Genomic DNA, 14,250 nt, shown 5'->3' on the forward strand with positions numbered 1-14,250 from the left:
TATGTCTGAAATACATTTCTTGGCAATCCTAGGGTATCTCATAGCTTTTTCTGCCTATCTTTCACATGCTGTGGGGGTGCCCATGAGAATAGAGTGATTTCTAATTACACATTTGTTTGTGATTTTGTCACATAACCATTTGGTTCCATACATCATGGCGGGCAGTCTGTTCGCAAAGGAAGATCCAGGAGGTGCAATTCCAGCTGTGAAGGAGTAGTTAGCAGTTGCGTTGGCTGGAGTAAGTAGGGAAAGCAGTCACACAGTATTTTAAGATTAGCCAGGGAGAGGAGGAAGCAGGCAGCAACAGCAGCTGTGAATTGGCTGTTTTGGAGCAAGTGATAGAGGTCAGGTGACTCACTGAGGAAAACATCAGAGATGATTCCCGTTGCAGTCAGTCTTCTGCGATGGTGTCATTGGGTAGCAGGTTTCTTTGAGGGGAGTGTTATTCAGAAGAATTGTACTGGGTTTGTATGGCAAGGTTTTGGTAGCAGGGGGAGCTACAGGAGTGGCTTCAGTGAGAAGGTGCTGGAAGCTTCTCCTGTGTCTGGCAGAGGCAATGCCTGGTGGTTCCATGATGGACCCGCCACTGGCCAAGGCTGAGCAAATCAGTGGCGGTGGTAGCACCTCTGTGATAATGTATTTAAGATGGGGAAAAAACTGCTACACCACAGCAGCTGGAGGAGAGGAGTGAGAATACATGAGAGAAACAACAAAGGTCAGTGAAGAAGGAGGGAGAGGAGGTGCTCCAGGCACCAGAGCAGAGATTCCCCTGCAGCCCGTGGAGAAGACCCTGGTGAGGCAGGCTGTCCCCTTGCAGCCCATGGAGGTCCACGGTGGAGCAGAGATCCACCTGCAGCCTGTGGAGGACCTCACGCCGGAGCAGGTGGATGTGCCCAAAGGAGGCTGTGGCCCCGTGGAGAGCCTGTGCTGGAGCAGACTACTGGCAGGTCTTCTGACCTTGTGGAGAGAGGAGCCCACGCTGGAGCAGGTTTGCTGGCAGGACTTGTGACCCTGTGGGGGAGCCACGCTGGAGCAGTCTGTTCCTGAAGGACTGCACCCCGTGGGAAGGACCCACGCTGCAACAGGGGAAGAGAGCAAGGAGGAAGGAGTGGCAGAGACAAAGTATAATGAACTGACCGCAACCCCCATTCTCTGTCCCCCTGCGCCACTCAGTAGGAGGAGGTAGACAAATCAGGAGTGAAGCTGAGCCTGGGAAGAAGGGAGGGGTGGGGGGAAGGTGTTTTGAGATGTGTTTTTATTTTCTCGTTGCCATACTCTGAGTGGTAATAAATTAATTTCCCCAAGTTGAGTCTGTTTTGTACGTGATGGTTATTGATGAGTGACCTTTCCCTCTCCTTATCTTGGTCGGTGAGCCTTTTGTTATATTTTTTCTCCTCTGTCCAGCTGAGGAGGGGGGTGACAGAGCCCCTTTGATGGGCACCTGGTGTCCAGCCAGGGTCAACCCACCACAAGAATACAGACAATACCTGAGAATTTCTGGCAGGCTGGATGGTGTGAATCTCCTTCAAGCTTCAGGAACATAGGGAACACATAATGTGGTCTCCTTGTTCTCATGCTGCAGGCTGAAGATGGAGAAAGGAGCAAATCGTGTGTTTGAGCTGGTCTCTTCCTAGCCCGAGGCTTCCTCTTAGTGAACGTTTTGCAAGCCTGCTAGTGTTAGATGTATGCATGCATATAATTCCTTTTCATACAGATAGTCCTGATAGTTCTTTTAGGTTTTCGATTTTATATCTAGCATAGAGTTGTATTTCTGAAGTTTGAGTGCGCTTGTGGAAATAGGCTGTTTCTTTTCCATATTATGAGAAGCTATTTATAGGTGAAGAGGGGGTGCCAAAGCTGAAAGAAGGGTGGAAAGAGAAGTGGGTTGAGACTTGGTGAGGAGACGGGGGCAAATAGTCTTTGCTGTTGTCAAAAGTAGAAAACTACTGCTGTGAGCTACCTGCATTTGGAAGTGGGGAGGATGGAGAGCTGTAAGATACTAAAATAACCTTGTGTAAGAGAAAAGTCATTCAAAATTAAGCAAGTAATTTCGCTTTGGAAAAAAGAAAGTTACAATTTAACTTTCTCAAAATCAAAGTTTTTCATTCGATTTGAAATTGGTTTAGAGTGCTGATGAATCAAGCATTCTGCCTCCCCTGTCCCTGACATAGCAAAAAGCAGACCCTCAAAGAAGATAGAGGATAATGCTGTAGCTGAATGGCCTGGTGTCTGTCCTGTTAATGGTTAATGTGTTCAATGCGCTTTGTCTAGCATGGTGATTTTTTTGTATTAGCTCCTCTTTGGTTTGCTCTTTTTAGAGCAATGAAACTTCAACTCTTTTAAAATCTTTTTTCAATGACTTGTTTAAAAAAAAAAATTCACAAGCATGTAAAAAAAGTTCAATTATTTCAATAATATGTGTTATGTCCTACCCCTTTTGCCAGAGAGTTGTTCTGTGACTCCCTAAAATAGGGGAGGTTCTTCCTTTTTGTTCTGTTCGTTCAGCACCTTTAAACAAAGTGGGTTTTTAATCAGTGCTTGAGCAGTGTATGTTCAGCAGGTTCTAATACTTTGAATCCTACACAGAAGTTGCCATTTGTGGTGTCTTCGGCTGCATCAGCTCTGTAGAATAGCTGCTGGTATCACAAGTATAATGTGAAACTAGATAGCACACAAAGGATGACTCAAAAAGGCTTCTTTAAAGCTATCTTAGGACAGCTAGAGAATAGTAAGACTCAGAGCAATACCTCATTTTGGATAAAAGGGGAATAAGTAACTGATTTTATTTAAATTTCTCCTAATCTGGGAAGAAGATAGTTGATAAGAGCCATAAAGCTTTGGGCTAGGTGATAACTGCAAGCATTCAGTTAATTTTTGACTGTCTGGTCAGTTTATCTTATGCTCTTGTCTTAGCTGCAGAAGAATATAGTTGTCCTTTATTAAGGGGGAGGGGAAAATGGAAATATTTGATGTTTTCAAAGTTTCATTTTGGATTTTATTTCCTATGGAAGCAAATATTTGGAAATGTAAGCTGTTTCTAACAAAAAGAAAAAACTAAGGAAGGTAGGAAAACTGGTCGCCTAGAAATGAAAACAGAACACTTCTCCTGCTGTCCTCCTGAGAAGGTCAGGTTTTCAACTTCACACTCTTATTCAGGATGGGAAAAGGAGGGAAGCAGATCTCCACTTCTAGGGAGAAGATGATCTTTTTTTCTCCTAGCCATTCTTTCAATTTGCCTCCCTGAGCTCTTTTCCTGGGGGAGGAAAATTTGCATGAGCGTGTGTCTGTGGTGTTCTTGTTTTTGTTTTAGCTTTGAAGCAAGCCTCTGTCTGTGCTGTGGAGCTCAGTTACACGGTGTCTGACTGCTCAGAGGAGAGCACTGCCTGGGGTTCTAGCAGTTCCCTAAAGCTGCTTATCATGGGGGTCTGTGTCATCTTCTCACTGATCTTGTTTTCTGTCAAAGGAAATTAATATCGACTATGGCTTCTACTGAAGCTTTGGCTTCTGTTTTAAAAGTTGACAATGAAAATGTCATTAATGTAACCTTCAGCAAGGCATTTAGCTAAATTTCCATATGAACCTTGCAGCAACAGCTTTTCAGTTAATTCTACTGTAACTTGTATGTAAGGATGGCTCTTCGCATCTTTGAGTTCAGTTTCCTTTCTTGCTTTTCAGTGCACTCAACGTACACTTTTTTAATCAGTCTATGTAACACAGCATAGGGAGGCTACAGGAAGCACACCGTACTTTGTTACTTTTTTATTATCTTCATTATATTTTCAAAGTTCGTAATACATTTTTACAGTGTAGTAGCTTGGACAGATGGAGCTTGAAGATTTGTTCCTTTCGAAGTCTTCAGATACTTTTTTTTTTTTTAAAAAAACTTTGGATACCTCAGGTATGAACCTGTAAGTTTTTGCAGTAAGTTTTTTGCAAGGTAAGTGTAAGACGAGATGCTTGTCAAGTGCATGTAGAATTTCCTACAGGCTGTAAAAATGGAGAGAGAAATTTTAAACATCTGCTTTTTCTTTTGGCTTTAGGAAGGACTTTGGAAACTTTCCAATTCATTTAAAGAACAGCCTGCTCAAATAATGTTTTTATCTGCTATACAAGCATGCATTTCATCTTCATCTGGGTGGTCCAAATCTAGAAACAGATTAACTTACTCCCTGACAGCTGGTATTCATATCTGATAATAAATAAATACTCTTAAGTTGCATCCTATGCTAGTGTCTGTAAACTTACAAGTTACTTTATTTTGTAAAAATAATTCCTTACTCATGCCTGAGAAATGGAAAATACCCATTATTAAACTGTGGTTAGATATTTTATGCAGAAAAGGAGGAGGAGGGACAGTGTAGCTTCCTTGGGTGTCTAGATAACATACAAAGAGAAGAAAATCTAAGCCTAAATTCACAATGGAGAAGGAAGTAGAATTTTAATACTTTTCCTTACGAAGACTTTCAGAAAGTATGAGTCACACCATAAAACCTACTATGAACCTACTATTTTAAGAGATGATTTTCTCTAACATCATCTTGACATTTTTGCAGGCCTTTGGTAGTCTCAAGCCCTTCGTTTTTGTAGGTAAGTCTGTGGTATGTTTGGATCAGAACATTAACATCCATTTGTGGTAGTTCTTCGTATTTAGTCACTATATCAACCCACAAGAATTTAACAGCTACATAGTGATGCTTCCTATGACAGCAGATGTTTTTGGACCTTTACAGATCATGAGCCAAGTTGAGGGACAACAGAAGAATCTTGTACAAGCCATTGAAGCTCTCCCAAGTTCTGGGCCCCTTTCTGCCTTGGATCAGGACTTGCTGCTTTTAAAAGCTACCTCTGCTGCCACCCTGAGCTGCCTTGGAGAATGCCTGACTCTGTTACAGCAAAGCATGCATCAAGTAGGCCAGCATCATAACAGGACGCTGTCATCAGGTGAGCACAAGTTCTTTGGGGTATTATTTTATGTGCCTTGGGTTTTTTTATTGTGATACCGAAGCAGACAAAATTAGTCGTTCCTCAGAGAGGCAAGTTGGGGTGAGCAGCTTGTAAGCTTCTACAGCCTCAAGTATCATAATTCTTTTCTTTGCCTGATAAAAGATGTGATATCTATTTAAATTAAAGGGAGGAGAAAGGGAGGTTGTCCTACATGTTCTCAGAGAAACCAGGTTCTGAAGACAGTGAGGCAAAAAAAGGGGGGCATGGAGAACAGGTAGATAAGCCTATATTCTTAATGACAGTGCAGAGCCTGCTCAGTGGTTTTGTTGGGGTTTTTTTTTTTTTCTTTTTCATTTTTTTTGAGATTGAAATCACAATACAGATTTGTTTGATAAAAATACATGTAATGTTATGCAAGTCTGTACTGAAAATTGTATTTCTACTTTTCTACATGGAAGAATGCTATTAAGGCAGATTTATTCCAGTCTGTGGTTTTCTTTAAATCTGGTAAGAGTTCTCAATGCTGCTATTTTAAAAAAAAAAATCTGTGGCAAATTTTTATGAGCTTAAAATGTCTAACAGTATGGTTCTGCATTGAGCTCTGTAGGCATTAATCCCTCAGTCCCCATATAGCTCAATTTTTTCAGTTCATCCAGTTCTGCATTTTTGTCCATAATGTCAGAAGTTGGACCTTGACCTTTCTGAATGGGTGATCAGTTTTTTTTCCATACACGAACTGCACTGCCTAGTTGAAGAGCAGGAGCAGGACTTGCTATAAAAGGAGCAGCAGCAGTAGAACTCTGTATACGGGGTGACTTTTTATGTTTTCAGGTGCTTCAACCCCCCCGCCCCCCACTTACTGTAGGTTTACTACAGGCAAGGATATGTACTCAGGGCTGCAAAGACAGCTAGGTAGGGAGCCCTCTGAAGAATTTGTATTGTGCAGAGAATAGAAATGTGAGAGGCTCAGCTGAGCAGTAGGCAAATGATGTAACAAGGGTTCTTGGAAAAAACAGTGTAAAAATTTTGATACCTATACTCTGGTATACCATGACTTTCCCGCGCCCAGGTTCTGCTGTATTTCATAAAGGAACATAAATGAACAAAAATTTTCCTTATTTTATGTATTCTGGTTTTCTTGTAGAAAATGCAAAAAAACCTTGCACGTATCTAAATAGTAATGGTAAAGCGCATTTAATTGAATTCTTTAGTATAATTTCCTTTAAAAAAAAATGGTTTGGAACAAAGATGGAAAGCATCCTTCAAAGAAAAGTCACATGCTAGTTTCAAAGACCTTGTAGGTTGTTTTTCATGTCTGTGTGATCTAAGTGAACTGTCAGAGATGAGGGACTTGAGTTGTACATGTCCTTGAATCTGTGTCCAAATAATCTTTTGTTAAATCATTGTCTGTATTTAGGCTTGATAATGATTTTTGAGGATCTCCGCACAAGAACAGAGAAAAGCAAGCATAACGTTAGTAATTGCTGAAAGAGAATCTTGTATTTTTTGAATAACAGTGGAACTCCACAACTGTGAAGTACCTAATAAAATTCAATATATGTTTTTGTTTGGTCCTCGTGAGACTTTAAACTTGTACAAGAATCCTTTCAGGAATCAAAATTCTGTAGCAGTGGTTCACACCAGCATCGTTGGTGTATCTGTGAGAACCTGAATGCAAACAGTTAATTCTTCAGTGTGTACGTGTGCTTATTCTTCGGTATGTAATTAAAAAAAAAAAACAACAGAGAGGAACTAAAAGCTGCTGAAATATTTAGTCTCTTCTCCCTGACTGAAAGAGTCTGTGAAACAGGTTTGTTTTTTTCTTCTTCCTTTTTTTCTCCAGGCCTTGTTATGCAACATAGTTGCCTGAAAGAACCTGGCCTATAAGTCTTGATTACTGATTTTCCTACACACTTAATCTTGTCTGGGCGTACTTTGATAGACTTAACATTTCTGCTGCGTCGGTAGAGTTTCAAAGTCATCAAAGCTGCAGAAACTCATACCTAATCAGACTAATGCCTTTAAGGAATCCCCTGGCAAACTCTGAGACGATATATTTAATTTCAATTCTGTGTCCTCGAGGTGAAGTTTTTTAATTTCATAACCAGAAGGCACAACCAAAAGATGACCTTTACTGTCACCTGTTGATACTGTCAGGTGAAAATGACTCTGGTTAGTGTAAAAGCCAGATGTTCCTCTGATAGGAAGTCTCAAATGCCTGTGTCATGAGAGCTGATGGCCCTGCGTAATTTATTGCCAAATATTTCCATTCCACTGCTGTCTCATTACCTGCTGTGCAGTGTCCAAGATGGTAGTGAGCATTGTGGGGACGATCCATAGAATTTTATAGAGAGACACAAGATGGGAATATGATAACTTTCTTGCTTCTAGCCTACAGTTCATGAAAGCAGTCTAGTCCAGCAAATCAGCACCATCCTGCTCGTGTGGAGTGTGAGAAATAATCAGTGGCTTAGCTCTGGTGATTTGAACTTACCCTTGACTTTATCTTCCTTCAGCATCAAAAGCTGTCACTGTTATGCCATAAAGAGAGAACTGTCTGAAAAGTAGATACGGGTCTACTTTCTCTGCTTTCTCTGTACCTTTGCTCTGGTTGTGTCCTTGAAGTGTTTATGGCCGATTACGCAAGGATTGTTGACGGCTTCTCTGTGCACCATAGGCCTTGCAATCTTACTGCTTCTGAAGCAAGGACTTAAAAGTAGCTGAGAGTTTCTGACCTAGTCCTTACAGAATGCACTCAGGGAGATTACAATTAAACGATAGCTATTTTAAACAGATTTACAGACCTTTATTGTTTTAAACAGAAAAAATGTCTCTTATGATGTGAATATTGTTATTGCTTTGTTTTCCAGTAATGTGAGTAGAAAGAAAACAGCTTGGCATTCAGTTTAGTGAAATCTTATTTGGAATCTAGGTTTACATAGGTCTTGACTTTAAATATTTTTATGGCATCCTTTGTCATGGAATAGTTTAAGGATGACATGATTTTTCCTCTTCATTTTCATGTTTCTCACGAGTTGCCAGTCTTAGACCTCAAGCCCACAAGCAGACATGAAGATTAAACTGAAGTCTTCAATCTTGTCTTGAAGGGTAGTCTATACATGTTTTATTTCCACTCTAAAGCTTCAAGGAAGGGTTTTTGTGATTGTCTTTTTTGTTAGTGCTTGATTTTGGAAGTGTATTAACAAGAATGGTCAGTGAAGCAAAATCCTGCCTGTGTTTCTACTTTTGTGTCAAAGTAATGTCAAATAATGTCAAATTCATTTCTCGCTGTTGTTGTTAAAGGTATGTGCATTGATCACTAGTTAAAGTTATTTGTAATTTTTTTTCTTTCATTGAAAAATATGCTGGAGAAGGATATTATTAGCTGAAGGTGTTGGTTACATGTAGTGTGAATTGAGGATGAGGGGAATATTGCTCATTTTGTAGGAGCAAGAAAAATGGTGAGGATTTTCTTGTTGATCAAGAATGTCACCACTTAGGTACATGTAAAGTATTTGCTAATCAGCATTAAGTGCCTTGTGACAAGCTTGAGTTCATTTAGCATGCAGACAGGGTAATAGTAGCAGCCTACACAGATAAAGCTGTTCTTTTAGTCTGCATTTCACGTTAGCCATTCGTTTACTGAATAAAGCATCTCCCTGATAGGAATTCCCTCCTATATTTTTCTGTTTCTCACTTGTCCACTTTTCCAAAGCATAAAATAGAATTTCTTTTTTCTGAGGATTTTTTTAAAACAAAACCCAAACCCATCCTCACTATGGATTTTCTGAAGTTCTTCTGAATGTGCAAATGCTGCTTATTTTGGCTCCTATGGTAGCAGATAAAGAATGATTCTGGAGTTGGAGGGGTTGTACTTGAACTTTGCTTTAGCAGATTCTCTTTTGTCTCCTTTTTGGAGAAAATAAATGGACAGGAAAGACAAAGTCTAGATGCTTTCAGTTTGGTGACAGATGACAGCTAGGGATTCTCCTGCAGTGCAGATCGCAGAAGGAGAGAAAAATGAGCAGAGGAGTCCTCTTTCTTGCCTAACACCACCCGCCAAATGCTTGTGGACGGGAAGGGTGAGACAGAAGACAGGGGAAAACATATTCTTTGTTACTTTCATAATTTACTAAATTTGGCATGGTCAGTCAGGTCTCCCTTAAATGCGTCATTGCTAGGCTTGCTTCTGTCAAAAATAACCAAACCAATTTGCTGTTCTGTCTGAATGTTAATACGTTATACCTTGTATGTTCTTCTTTCTTTGGATGATCATGTTATTTTCTAGTCCCTGCACAGCATTAGCAAATACAACGCTCTCTCTCTAATCTGAAAAGCAGATGTGCAGCTGCCACTTGCTGCTGCTTCAGCCTGCTGTAGAATTCAGCGGAGAGACAAAACTGCTGCATCCATCCCTGGCAGAGGAAGGAATCCAGGTCTAATCTTGGCCTTCCCTCGAGGCCTACTGTTGCATTGTTAAGGGGATATTTATTAGAGTATAGTTACAGTATATTGTAAGAGTTTTATCGATGGATGTTAGCTTACAATTGTGCCAGGAAAAAGCATAAGTGTTTTTTTTTTTAGTCTATAAACCAAGACCAGAAGACTTAAAAATGGAAAGATTTTTGTTAGAGAACTGGGTTAAGTGTTAAGCATATTTCATGCATCAATTATCATGCAAAAAAAGTAGTCTGAAGGTACATCAGGTACCTAGAAAATCAGAACAACCAAAAGAAAATTATCAACATTGGTTAACTGAACAATCTCCTGTAAACCTTCTCTTCGGGGAGAATTTCCCTCCTTCCTACTGTGTGCACCTGTGAAAGGGAAACATGTTTCTCCTGAGGGCATTTGTGTGGGATGCAGCCTGCTGTGCCATCTGAAATAGATGGGGTTTTGTGAACTACAGCATTGCTATAGGGAGGGCAGATTGTGTCTGGATGCTGTACTTTTCTGACATAGAAATGTTCTCCTGTGCCTTGGTGGATTTGTCTTATGTGTGTTTGTCGCAGTGGAAATTAGTGTTGAGGGGAAGCAGGAAAGAAGCTAATTTTTGGGTATTTTCTGTAAAAACTCTAGTTTTGTGTGTACATATGTGCTGAACTTCCAGAGGAATCAGGCTTGGGTTTTCACTCCTGGAACCACAGAACCAGCACCATGCAGGTAGAAGAGATCTGGCTGATTTTACTAGTTGTGTATTTGGTACAGCCTTTCTAATTTTTGCATAGTTTACTGCAGAAACAGATGTTTTGTTTTAATTAGTATAGTGCTTTGCATAGTCTTAAAGCAAATAGTAAAGTCACTGTGTAGCTGTGAATGCTTTGATGTAATTTGTGACTGCCTTTCTGGAGAATTTCTTTAGAACTATGAAATGTATCAAAATAAGAATTGAATTTACCTTTCTGTCAGCTGTCTTTGGCTATGACTGAGAACAGAGCAAAAATCTGGCTTAAAAACAAAACAGTGACAGCAGTTTCTTCCTGTTCTTATCCATCTCCGAAGATAAGCTTTCTCAAAATATGTTTAGCTTTTATATCTTTTCTTTTCTTCTTGAAGTCTTTAAAAGAACAGGAATTGAGCTAACAATAGAAAATTTTGAGTGCCTGAAAGTGACAAAGATGGCAGCTCGTTGGGAGTGGATCAAGTTATTTACCGATGGCAGCTTAGTCTGCGGAGAGTGAATATCAATAAAATAATTTGGTATGATACGGGACAGAGAACAACTACCTGTGCTATTTTGTGCTAAGAGTAATTTCTACTAGTGCAGCTGATGTACAGCTGAATGTGAGTCAAGTAGGAGCCGTGTTGTTGTGTCCTTTCTACATAGAGGTTGTATTCTGATCTAAGTTGATTTTAAGATTATTTCTGATACTTTGCTTTTGCCTGAAAACTGGGTTGCTATATTAGGTATATGGCAACTCCTCTGGGATGATACGAGAATGCTGACATCTCAAGAGTGAGATTTTTAGATTAAACATCATCAAAGGTTCCCTGATGGCACTTGGAAACTAGGCATGGAATTTTTTCAACTTGTTCAGAGAGCTGACTTGTTGTTTTCTTAGGTTGCTGTGGCGTATGACTAATATCTTTTACTGTATATGTCTCTTCTGCTAAGTAGTCAAGTTCTAGGCAGATAGAATTTAACAAGACATTTTTTCTCGTATGAAGAGGTGTTGAGGAAGCAGACGTGCTTTATCCTTTGGACCTTGACTCTTGGCATCCTGTTGGTGTTGGCTAGGTCATAATGTGTTGTTAAGATCCGTTTAAAAATTGATTAAGCTGACAAGATTTGCTGTTGTGGGAGGGTAGCATTGCCCTTTGGACAGGTGGAAAAACATGCTTGCATAGCTCTTAACAATTTCTATTTCTGTAAGAGAGTCTCTAAAATGCATGGAGAAAGATGAAGTAAATAGTCTTTTTATGGTATGTTTGTACTGAAGAGGAAAACTGGTACAGTGTTTTAAAAAATATGTAAGTGACAGTGAAGTAAATGTTCACAATTAAAAGTTCCCCCTGAAGCAAGGTGTTTGTTCAAGTGAGGAGCTTTTTCTTGTGCTTGTTTACAGAAATTAGATTTAAAAAAAAAAAAAAAATTAAAGAATAAAATAGTGTGTGCAGAGAGAAAATGGATAGTGTAAGGAAATGATCAGATGACTTATTTTCAAAGATTGGCATAAAGAGAAGTCAGGTGTGGTGGGTTCTTTGGTTGTGTTTGTCTCTCTGTAATAAGAAAATAGCAGTAATAATCCAATATTCATCTGTTTCACAGGGACAAACAAAATAGATTGAGATTTGTTACCGCAAAGTAATGAAGAGTGAGAAGCATAGGCAAGCTGCATAAAACCCTTTGTGGCTATTCAAAAGTGAAACAAGTTTATTTTAACTTCTTAGGTTTTTTCTCATTGAAAACTCTACTTTATTAGCCTTTCTAAAGACTAAAAATTTTTTAACGATTTACAGACATGAATTTCTTCCAAGGAACCAATATTTTTATTTGAAAATTTCCAATCTAGTTTTAGTGTTCATGCTGACGGTATGCTTCTTTCCTCCTGTGCAGAATGAGAGTCTGTTTTGGATCTACCAAAACAATCTGGAAGTTATCCTCTGAATCAGAGCTTGCTGTGAGGGATCTGGGTTTATCGTTTGTTTTTAGCAGCAAATTGCTCAAGACCAGAGGAGCAGGCAAAGAGATCCTATGACTACAGTCACTGTGCTCTTCATCCCTTGCCTTGTTATACCAACACCGTGTGTTGAATTTAACTCCATCTTTGGAATAGGGGCAGATATTGGCTTCCTGATGTGTAGGACCAACGTGTAGAGCCAATGCAAGAAAATGACGTTTTGTTTGATACTTGCATTTTCTCTCACGTGGTTCACATAACTCGACTGAGACTTCTAGCATCTACTGTCCAAAGTCCTCAAAGTCATTGAAACCCAAAAAGCTTTGCAGTATGTGGCCTGACAGCAGAGCCACAGAGATGTTCTTCCTTTGGCAATGGGAAATTTGAGTTTGGGAAAAAAAAAAAAAAAAGCAGCAAGCTGGATTTTTTTTGCTTGTTTATTACTCAGATCTTTGAAAATAATTTTATACTTAGGTATTTGCCTATGCTTTTGTTAGCAGAAGATGGTGCCACAAAATCACACTAAGTAAGTAGAGCTGAAGTTTTGTCATGCCATCATAACTTGGTGCCATTTTAGATGAGAATAATGTTCTGTTATTATTTTATTTTTAGAATTTGGTAGGAGATCAGCTATAGGATTCATGGCCCATTTTTAAATAATCTAAATGTTAATACAATAGTACACAGCATTACCTCACCAGACCAAACCATTTACTGTGATTAGGAGGCAGCCTCTGGTAACCCCTGGTGGTATGGAGAGGAGAAATTGCATGTTCTTTAATGTACTTTGTGTTGATTTGGGTCATCTCAAAAAGTTGTCAGTGATGCGAGGGGGGGTTCCTCCCTGCGGCGCTAATTGTATTTTCGTATACAAATTATGGTAATGACTGAAGAGCTGCAATTTTCTTATCCATATATCTGCATTTTATAGCGGTGTGTAATTAATGGCTGAAATTTAAGTCCTATGCTGAGGGCTACTGATTTGAATGTTGATGCTATGTTTTAGAGCAGTAAGGGAGGAACAACTCTGCGTTCTCCTTAGCTGATTATTCTTTCTGTCTTGCCATCCTTGAATACTGGCCCATCCTGGAAATCATGTGCCCCCAGAAATAAGGATTGTTCTGATGTCTAGTTCTGTTTGATTCATATTTAATGTGCATCTTTCTAATAAGACCTCTTCTAAACTTTGGTCTTGGGACCATTAAATCTTTCTGGCATCTAGAAAGAGCTTTTAGTAGTACAGACAGAAATAAAATACAGCTGCTAAGCTTAAAACTCTGATTTTAGGCAGAAGAAATGGAGGATTTAACTTGTGTAACTTCATAACCATGAAAATAGGGGATAGAGAATGCTTGCTTAATTACCAAGGCATGCCAGGTTGTGTAAACTGTGTATATAATTCTACCTGGTGGTAGACGCAACATTTAAAAATCTTCCTTCATTAAGTTTTAGAAATACTTACCATAGATGAGTTGGCATAGAAGGTGCTGGAGTATTTTTGTTACTAAAGTAAAACTTTACATGGAAGCAGAGAAGAGATAGCAGTTGATTTGTATTAGTAGAATGATGAGATGAAAGGAAGAAATCTGTAATGTGTCTCTTGTAAGTTGACGCCCATTTTCTGCTCTAGAAGGTATCCTGGGATGGCCTGGGCCCAAGTCGCACTCCACAGAGCAACTGAGAAACGGTGCCCTCAGCTCCTTGTCATCTGCTAGTGCCAACATTACGTGGGCAATAGTACCATCTGCAGCCCAGGATGCACAGGCGCTACAACCAAATACAGAGGTAAGCGTGCTGGGTCTCTGTAGGCCATTTCTGTTGTATCTGAGACTTCACGTCAGTTAGATGCAAACCATGTATGGTGGTGGATGCTTTTATCAATTACTTATTGTACTACTTTCTTTACAGTACCCTATTCATTTGAAATTAGTTGAGAAAATGCTAAGTTTCATGCGAAAGTGCGCTCTAAAATCTAGAAAAATATGTTGACAATATTGCTGTGTGCTTTTGCTTCTCTGAGGTACTTTGGATAGACACAGTGGGCTATGGCAAGCACACAGTCTCTTTTCTATTTGTAAAAACATTTAACAGACTGGCAGTACACGTGTCTGTCTTCTGGCGATAGAAAAAGTTGTTTGGTTTTTATGCTGATTTGAGATAAACAAGAGACACTCTAGGACCACAA

At 39.5% G+C, this 14,250-nt stretch overlaps 1 protein-coding gene across 2 annotated transcripts in view; it reads left to right on the plus strand.

The window, feature by feature from the left end:
* Window positions 1-14,250, plus strand: part of OSBPL10 (oxysterol binding protein like 10) — a 138,024-nt gene that overhangs the window by 85,238 nt on the left and 38,536 nt on the right. For both annotated transcript variants that reach the window (XM_075418958.1, XM_075418957.1), the window contains 2 exons: window positions 4,731-4,941; window positions 13,696-13,850. In XM_075418958.1, coding sequence (XP_075275073.1) covers window positions 4,731-4,941; window positions 13,696-13,850 — 366 coding nt within the window. The remainder of the gene's footprint in view (window positions 1-4,730; window positions 4,942-13,695; window positions 13,851-14,250) is intronic.

This window comes from Opisthocomus hoazin, chromosome 4 (assembly GCF_030867145.1).
Source record: "Opisthocomus hoazin isolate bOpiHoa1 chromosome 4, bOpiHoa1.hap1, whole genome shotgun sequence".
Taxonomy (NCBI): domain Eukaryota; kingdom Metazoa; phylum Chordata; class Aves; order Opisthocomiformes; family Opisthocomidae; genus Opisthocomus; species Opisthocomus hoazin.